This window comes from Sinocyclocheilus anshuiensis, unplaced genomic scaffold (assembly GCF_001515605.1).
Source record: "Sinocyclocheilus anshuiensis isolate Anshui unplaced genomic scaffold, SAMN03320099.WGS_v1.1 scaffold248, whole genome shotgun sequence".
Classification (NCBI taxonomy): Eukaryota; Metazoa; Chordata; class Actinopteri; order Cypriniformes; family Cyprinidae; genus Sinocyclocheilus; species Sinocyclocheilus anshuiensis.
Genome location: NW_015555734.1, coordinates 521857 through 531654, shown reverse-complemented (window position 1 = coordinate 531654; position 9798 = coordinate 521857). Strand labels below are relative to the sequence as shown.

At 37.3% G+C, this 9798-nt stretch overlaps 1 protein-coding gene across 1 annotated transcript in view; it reads left to right on the top strand.

The window, feature by feature from the left end:
• The window catches only part of LOC107672958 (collagen alpha-1(XIV) chain-like), a 129701-nt gene that overhangs the window by 99888 nt on the left and 20015 nt on the right, over nt 1-9798 (top strand). Inside the window, exons 32-38 of the mRNA XM_016466344.1 lie at nt 2532-2690; nt 3391-3468; nt 5388-5474; nt 8399-8452; nt 8895-8939; nt 9055-9150; nt 9249-9302. Coding sequence (XP_016321830.1) covers nt 2532-2690; nt 3391-3468; nt 5388-5474; nt 8399-8452; nt 8895-8939; nt 9055-9150; nt 9249-9302 — 573 coding nt within the window. The remainder of the gene's footprint in view (nt 1-2531; nt 2691-3390; nt 3469-5387; nt 5475-8398; nt 8453-8894; nt 8940-9054; nt 9151-9248; nt 9303-9798) is intronic.

Below are 9798 nucleotides of genomic sequence, written 5' to 3'. Positions count from 1 at the left end.
TTCGTCGGTCATCCGACGTGACGTCGAGAGTGACCGACTGAAAGGGAACAGCTGCCCTGAGGCATTATGAGTATGGTCGTCAAATGAACTGACTTGCCTTAAAGGGGCTTTGTCTCTAATGCTTTCCTGGGTCTGTCCCTTAGGCCATAAAAAGAGAGACTCCACTGATCTGCCAATGATACAAAGTTGAGGAAAGACAAAAAAAAAAAGACCAACAAACACTGGGAATAATGTTTTTTAAAGCAGTTTTCTTTTTGCCTTGTGTTGCTTAAATGTATTGTCAAATGATTATAGTATTATTGAATTATTAAATATTATTAAAAAGTATTATTAAATAACACACACACACACACACACACACAAGGTATAAACCATACTATGTTTTTTGCTATTTTTTATTTATATATTTTTTTTTAAAGGAAAACAAGACAAAATACAGATCATTGCATTTTTAAAAGGGGGACAGTCTGCTGTGTGAGATGAGTCAGTTCATCATGTTGGAAGCTTAAATGTATTGTCAAATGATTATAGTATTATTGAATTATTAAATATTATTAAAAAGTATTATTAAATAACACACACACACACACACACACACAAGGTATAAACCATACTATGTTTTTTGCTATTTTTTATTTATATTTTTTTTTTAAAGGAAAACAAGACAAAATACAGATCATTGCATTTTTAAAAGGGGGACAGTCTGCTGTGTGAGATGAGCCAGTTCATCATGTTGGAAACAGAATTATCCTGAAAGTGATCAGGAGGCAGATGTGACCGTCAGCGGCTGAGCTAAAACAGCAGCGATGCTGACCTCTCATTCTCATTTGCCACTCCTCCTTAGCAGACCATCATTACCACCACCAGACCAGTTCAGACACACTCATAAATACTCTCAGGATAAACACTTGCAGCACATGGACCCGTCCCTCCCTCACTGCTGCAGCTGCACAATCTAATTGCCTTTCACTGCAGAAACACCTGCCGCTCAGAAAATGGAAGGTGATATTCAGTATGAAAATGCATATTTGCCAAAACACAAGCATGCCACCTCACAGACTTAACCAAATTTCATCTGTCTCAGCCTGTTTTTCTACCCTGATAGAGAAGTTTAATTTCTGAGCATTAAACAGCCTCCCTTCATAATGCTTTATAATTGACGTTAATGTGAGATTTTACAATAATGAGCTTGGTCTGAGTCTGCTATCAGCCCGCTTGCCTGACAGCGCACTCGCACTTACAATTCATCCAGTGAACTGAAGAAAATTGAGTTTTAGACCCCAAATCCATTAACAAGCGACGTGTGCTGTCTCATACTGAAATAAACTCTGACATACAAATATGAACTCTTGCTAACTCCATATGAGCTTGTTATGTTTTGGTTTTGGGGGTTGTTATGGACAATTACAGTTGACTGACTGCAGTGATTGACAATAAATGAGTAGAGAAAGAACACGGCAAGCTTGATTTGGTTTTCATTGGTGTGCATTAGTGAACTTTAATTTCTGTAAGACTCGAAGTCTCCGATTGAAATTGAGAACTTAGAAAAACATGGTAACACTTACAATAAGGTTCCATTTGTTAACATTAGTTAGCTACATTAGTTAACATAAACTAACAAAGAAAAATACTAAAGCATTTATTAATCTTAGTGTTGATTCTTAAAGTTGAACAGTTGTATTTTTATTAACTAACGTTAACAAAGATGAATAAATACTGTAACAAATGTATTGCTCCTTGTTAGTTAATGTTAAATGTTGCATTAAATATAGTTTACCTTATTGTAGTGTTACCAAAGCATCTTTTGAAATTAATCTATTGTACTATCATACTTTTAGACAAAACAGACATTTTTTTTAAATTGTGTTACTATCATATTTGATACATCAAGGTTTTAAAATAATTTTTTGAGCATCACTTTTTTTTTTTATAATTTGCATTACATTTAAAATCTTTTAATAATTTCTCTTAATTTAATTAAAATATATGATAAAATTCAATAACAATGATGATTGAAATCAATATACCTCAAATACCTAAAAAGCAACTGTATAAAACTAAAATGAAGTGTCTCAAATCTATAAAATGTATGAAGTCATTGCATACAGATTTTCCAGGAAGACATTTTGGAAATGTTATTAGAAGTCCAGTGTTATGTAAAGCCCATTTTAGGTGTTATTCTGTTCCCTTCATAGTCCCTTCACATATAGCAAATATGCCTTGTATAAGTTATTACAAAATTTCTTTAAATATCTTTTACTTAAAACAATAATACTAAATTAAATGAAAAGGTGTGGGCGGGTTCTAATCACTTTTTTGCCAAATTGTAATTTGGTTCTTACCACTTTTTGAAAATCATTGCAAAAATAGCTTGTGGAACTTATGTACAACACAGAAAAGTTGTCCAATCCTTAATTCCTTATAATTTAATTCATAAAATGTACAAATTACTTTTGCATCGTACTCGTTTGGTGGTCGATTGGTTGGCCGGTTTATTATCAGATCTGATGACACAATACTATCTCACCTAGCTTCATGTGGCCATCAGCAAAACCGCTGCTAAAGTGGTGATCGACTGCAAAACGGTGGGAGAGAAATCCATCAATGCTGCAGGGAACATCACCATTGATGGAGTGGAGGTTCTGGGACGCATGGTCCGCTCGCGTGGAAGGAGAGATAACTCAGCGCCGGTAAGACCACAGTCATTCAGCCTCAATCCTAAAAGACGAGAATTTCCCAGGCCTGAAAGAATCATTTGAGCCCATAACAGGACCAGCTTTTGTCTCATACAGACACAAAGAACTCAGTATACAAGTGGAGCAATGTCTTTGTTTGGAATCTGATAATTATTAAAGATGGTCTGAAACTCTGAGGCCTTTAAAAGCACAATTATCGTCTCAGATTCAACCTTATAATGATTTTGTGGAATCCAAAGCATAGGCATTCGGTTCAAGATGGTAAATACAGACTTTATGCCTTTTGGTTTTTCCGTCAGAATGTGTGGATCATTATGTCTAATTGTGTAGGAGTGCATCTGATTTGATTCTTCTCAGAGGCTGCCGGCACAACTGATGAGACTAATTGTCTTTGTAATTATGCTGGTGGGGGTTGTAATGTGAGTTTGTATGGTGCAATAGTTTAAAAACTATTAGAATCAGCCCAAACAAATAATCAGACGCATTTCAAGCATGACTGTTAATAAATGCATAAAGTTTCTGCTTATTTAGATTTTGTTCATCCTCAACAATGATCCCCTGTAATTTGTTTAGACTTCATAAAATGATTGTGTTGATAAGATTTGTAATGCATTTGTTGTTAAATGAGTGATTACTATTCAACAGCCTTGTATTTTTGCTCTGTCTGTGTTTGTTTTTATGATCTTGTCCACAGTTTCAGCTCCAGATGTTTGACATAGTCTGCAGTACATCATGGGCCAGTCGGGATAAGTGCTGTGAGCTTCCAGGCTTGGTAAGACCCGACCAGTCGGTATTTTATACAATATATTAGTTTTATACAATCAGCATTTTTTTGTATAAGCCACACTCTAATCAGCTTACATTAATACTGCAGTTCTGTCACTGGTGAAATATCAGACATTTAACCCCAAATAACTTAACTACAATGTAAAACTCTAATATACATTGAAGACCAATCAGCACCCAATACAAGCACCCACATTTAGTGTTCATAATTACTTTAGAATTGATTATTGATGTACTAATTAGTGTAACAAGCATTTAATTACTGCAACCTTATCTGGGGACCATCATCGCCCTGGGCGTCTTTCCACCATGTTTTGTCATGGCTAAAATGAAATAGCTTTATGAAATAGCTTGCAGCAGGAATGTATCTAATAAAGGTTCAACAAACAAATGTGTTCCTGCTTCTGAAATACATCCACTGACATGCTACAAATTTGGTTTATTAAAATAAAGTTATGTGAGGGTGGATTTGAACCTCTAGGCCAGCAGCGCTGATCCACTGATTTATCCTCTGCATCAAAATCTCTAGACTAATTGTGCACTGTAAAAAAATATCCAGTTAAATTAAGAAAAAAAAAAAAAAATAGCAGCTGTGGTTGCCAGAAATTCACTGTAAATAATAATGTGAAATTGTTTTCATAATTTTCATCATTCATCAACTTATAAGCTTAACCATATATTTGATTAAGACATAATGTTAAAATACCACTCTACTTGAACTACCAAAAATATTGGTGTGGCATATGTAAATATGAAGTTATCAATTTAAATGTTACAACTTCTGGCTGTCCCTGCAAATTACTATGTAATGGAAAAAAAATAGCAGCTCATTGTGCAACGGGTGTTTATTATTTTCTGCAATGTTATTCTTAGCATTTCAGTGACTTGAAAATGAGTAAAGACTCCATAAAACAGTTAAATAACATTCATTGTAGTGGTCGACCGATATATCGCCAAGGCCAATATATCGGCCGATATCTGCCATTTTTCAAATATCGGCCTCGGCCTATAATTTTCTCTGTTTGGCCGATGTGTTCGAGGCGGGATTTACAGTGTTTTCTTCCTTTTTAATTATATTTTTATTAAATATGTATTTATTTGCGAAAAATACTTTGTCTTCTAGAGTATAAGTATGCTTATTTTACACGTTTATTTTTTTAATCCATTTTCAAATGATTTCAAATTTCTTAAATATGAATTAAAATAAATGCAATTATATCGGCCATCGGCCACCCTGCTTTCCAAGATATCGGCATCGGTATCGGCTGTCAAAAAACCCATATCGGTCGACCACTAATTCATTGTATATGCAAAAAATAAAAAAGTCAATAATGTAAATAAAATTGAAACGCTAAGTCTAAAAAAAAATCACTCATGTAAAACAAAAAGCTAATAAAATGACCATAAGCAGCCTTGTAATTGGCTATCACTATTTATTAAGGTTCTCTGCTGTGATGGATGGTTTTATGGTTTTATGCACTGCCGGTAGGCTTGTTGGATTGGTCATTCAGTACATCGGATGCCTTAGCGATATTACTCTTTGTTCTCTTGTATCATTTTGGCTACTTACTGTATATAATGCTGAAAAAATTTTCTCTTAAGTGATCTCCAACTGGCCATTCTGGCAATCGTCCCTAACTTTAAAGATCCATGACCACTCTACAAATAATTCAATTATGTAGTCTTGTAGCAGACAAATAGACTTGGTCCTCCATGGATAGGAAGAACAATATCTCCAGATCGCTTGCTGTGTTTGTGCACTTGCGAATTAATGACTTGAAGGAATTGCACAGACACCCTTGGTTGACTTGGAAAAAAAATAAAGTTCTGTTAGATTCCTAGAGAGGAAATAGTCCGCTGTTTGAAATAGTGTACGACATGTTGTTTTGTTTGTGCTTTCCTCAGAGAGTAGAAGAGGACTGTCCTGCCATGCCCCATGCCTGCACCTGTGCTCAGGATAGCAAAGGACCACCTGGACCCTCAGGACCCCCGGTAAAACCACTGGTTTCACCTCTCACTAACACCCAACCTTAGAACTGTGGTACCTAACTACATCACAAGGCGAACCAGGGAGATTCGTAACATAGGGTTGTAACATAATCAGTTTAACTAACTAGCTGACAGTTACAGGTGAGGTGACAGCTCTTGTTATTTTATGTGCAAAAATATGATTTACAGGACGAAATAACAGTTTTGAGGTAAGAAAGGGGTGTTAGACTGACAAAGTCACTTTCATACCCCAGCATAAAAACCACTGTAGCTAACACACTTTAGCTGACAAACTCGCTATCATGCGTTAACATTAAAGCCAGCTGACATACTTTAGTTGAGAAACCTGCTTTCATACTTTAGTATTTGCGTTAGCTGACATATTTTAGTTGACATACTTGCTATCATACCTTAGCATTAGTTAATTTACATGCTTTTACTGATAAACTCACTTTCATACTCTACGTAGAATAAAAGATAGCTGACACATAAAAGATGTTGATGCATCTGCCATCTTGGAACAGTCAACATGTCATCACTCACAGTAAAAATCAATGAGTTTTCCAAGATGCCACAACATTGCGCAGGCTCTGGTTGTAAAAACCACCAAGATTATACCATACTCTAGCATGAAAGCTAGCTGACATACTTTAGCTGGCAAATTCACTCTTGTACTCTAACATAACAGCTAGCTTAGGACTCTGTGTAATATATAGACGTTTGAGAAAGCATCTGTATATTTAGTGCAGTGCAACAAAGACTGTTGGGATTTGTGACTTTCATATGACCACATGATCATGATTAGTCTCCAGTAGTATCCCAGGTTTGGGTGTCTTTCTCAAAAGGCAGAACAGTAATGGATCTTTGTGGAACCAGCAACTTTTCAGTTTTTAGTCTCAAGCCTTAACCATACCACCTCTCTTTAGAGAAAAAACACAGAACGTGTTAAGACGGAGCATGAAGATATTAAAATGAAACAGGGAGACTGCTTAAGAGATTGAGAAAAAGACCTAGCATTAGATTGCTCAATTCAGCCCATGCTGCAGGTTGAACTCAATATGGCGGGAACAAATAAATGAGCTCATTTGGAAGGCAGCATCGTATGCACCCTGAGGGAAAATGTATTTCTGAGGCCTCGAAAAGGCCATGGTGTATAAACAGCAGCTCTTTCGAGAAAGTAATTGCGAGGAGATCGATTTATCAAAACCGATTAGTCCACTCCTGTCCTGTCTGCGTTTATAGATTCCTTCATCCATACAAACCCATTTCCATGACCAAGAAGTGGTTGCAAGGAAAACGATTGCATTTCAGTTTTGTATATATTATTGCTGCATCTTCATATTAATATTACTGTCATGTGTTCTTAAGTCTTTCCTATGATTACACCGGCTGCTCAAATGAATCGAAAATGTCCTGTTAAGTCATCACATGCATCTTTCAAATTAATATTTATGCTTGCGTATTCTCTGCTTCCACCGTCACCAGCAGGTTTTGTTAAGTGTGTTTTGAACAAGCTCATGAATCAAATTTGCCCGTAGCCTTCAGTGATAAGAACTACCTTATTGCAGCCATGGCCATTGAGGATGCAATTAAAGGAAACACGGGAAAAGGAAGACGTGCAAACAGGGTTAAATTACTAGCAGTTGCCTGCAGCAGTGGGGGCAAGAGTTTATGAGGGTCAGAAGCAGGCGGGATATGGTTTGAACCAGGTCAAGGATACTCTCCACTGAACTGCAGGCAGATTCCATCTGATATTTTTGAACTAGCCAATTTTGCAGTGTTTGAAACAATTTGATAAGGAAAATGGTTTGGTTTTACCAATTGACCAATGGACAGTAGCCATGTTCCAAAATCTAGTGAGCTGCCCACATAGGAAATATTTTCAGAAATCATAGGCGTTCTAACATGAAGGCTGTTCCAAAAGACAAATTAAATGCATGAATTTAAATTCTTTCATCACTCAGCCAAATATCATTCACATATGTCATTTACTTTCTTTAGATTTTTTTTTGGCCTTATGATAAAAGTCAAAGGGCTGTTTTAGCCACATTTGACTTTCTTCAAAGCGACAAACTCAGTGAAATTATCTATCCACAATGTGTATTTCATTTAAAATTATTGCTGTATATGTACTTTTGTAAGAGCAGTGGTTCTCAACCTTTTTGAAGGCCCCCATTTCCACAACAAATTTTGAAGGCCCCATGACCTTTCCATTTGTTTGTGATTTTCTGAATAAGAATTCATTTTAAGTATTTAAAAATATTTTATTGCCAATTTCTGCCTGACGAAATATTTTGGTGTGATATATAAATATTTTTAAAAGAAAAAAAACCCCCTGTTGGTTTTCAGTTATTTTGGGTCATTTTAGCGCTTGTTTTATCCTGTTCTTCTTATTTTTTAAGTCATCCTGAGGCTTCCTTGGAAGTTTGCTGAAGTGCCCTAGTGGGCCCCGTCTCCCTGGTTGAAAACCATTGTATTAGAGCAGGGGTACACAATCCTGTTCCTGGAGATCTACCTACCTGCTGAGCTCAGACCCAACCCTGATCCAACACACCTGTCTGTAATTATCAAGTGCTCCTGAAGATTTTAATTAGCTGTTCACTTGTGTTTGATCAGGGTTGGAGCTGAATTTTCCAGGAACAGGATTGTGCACCCCTGTATTAGAGTATATTTTGCTGTTACCTTAGCAACATACTAACGTCAAACTCTGTTGAAATCAGTTACTAGTTGAGTCTCATTTGTGGTGCAGCTTTGTAGAGTGTTCCGAATCTGAATTCTGAATCAGCTCAGTATGCTTTGAAACAGAGTTAGCGAAAGTGTTTAAAATTGCTTGACACATGCCCCAGCTCTGGTCACTAGGAAAACTTATTTGCTTATCCTGAGTCTTTCAATTTGTGTTTATCTAATTGTGTGTGTCTGACTCTCAGGGCGGTCCTGGTATCAGAGGTTCAAGAGGAGATCGGGGGGAGCCAGGCTTGACGGTAAAGTACACATATGCTTTATGTATCCCATATGCAGGGTCACTCAGAGTTGTCATTATATCCCGAAAGCATAGACACCGGACAAGAGCTCAAAACGTGGGAATCTATAAATACACACAATGCATGTGCCTTCATGTTGTTTTTAGAGGGTACGGACCCTCTCGCTCTGGTTTTTCTGAGAGCTTGCTTTGTTTATTTGTGTCTCTCTGTCCAACTGTAGTTTCCTGTAGAGTAAAGTCCTTCTAGATGTGTGTGTGTCCATGTACAGAATATATCATGCTCCAGTCCAAATAAAGCCATGCTGGGGCAGACATAATTTCATTTCACGCTCCAAAGTTTTATGTAAACTTGGTCCAAATGACCGCCACTAAGAGGTTTGTGACAAGCTAGACTGTGACGAGTGTCTTTTGCTTCCTTGATTATTGCATTCCTGATGGAGAAGGAGACTGCCGGGCATTCACACTTTGTTTCAGCAGCCCGGCTGGTGGTAGGCCTAAAATGTTACGTAATTATATTGAGGAAATTAAACCCGGCAATGAAACCATGATGATTTTATAATGGGGTTACATTTATTAAGATAATGTCCTAACTTTATGTTCAAGGGGCCTCAAGGGCCACCTGGTGAGATTGGATCTCCAGGACCGCAGGGACCACCGGGTCCTCAGGGGCCGAATGGACTGTCCATTCAGGGGTCACCGGTAAGCGAAATACTGACTACTTGGATTGTTATGCATAGTTTGTTTCATTCTTTTTTATTAATTTTGCCTTTTTCTTTTTCCAATTCCTCTCTCCTCAGGGGGCTCCAGGAGAAAAAGGAGATAAGGGTGAAATTGGTCTGCCAGGTCCTCAGGTACGGGGAAATATATCACCTGCTTGTCTCATCAGCACTCATGACAGCTTCATAACACCCACACAGTCTCTCATTAGCTAACCTCATCCCCTCGGTGAGAGTTAGAATTATCACTGTCCCATGAGTGTCTGTGTGTGTGTAGCTTGTGAAAGTCGTTCATGTGTGTCTGTGTGTGTCTGTATGTGCAGCTTATCCTGAATGTAAGAAAATAGTTTAATATAAATAGATTAATACATACACGGATAACTTTCTTCATTTGGCAACCTAATAGAATCAACTAGTGCCTTAAGGAATTACTCAACCTTCCTGACCTTAGATATATCTTGTATATATCTGACAGTATGGCTGTAACTATTGTGTAGCACTAACCATGTTTACATTTTTTGCTAAATTCAAGTTTTTTTAACAAGAATCTCTGCCAACATACCTCTGCCTACATTATGGTTACAGGGCCGGCGCCAAGGGGGGCATTCTTGGGCCATACCCCCCCCCCAAA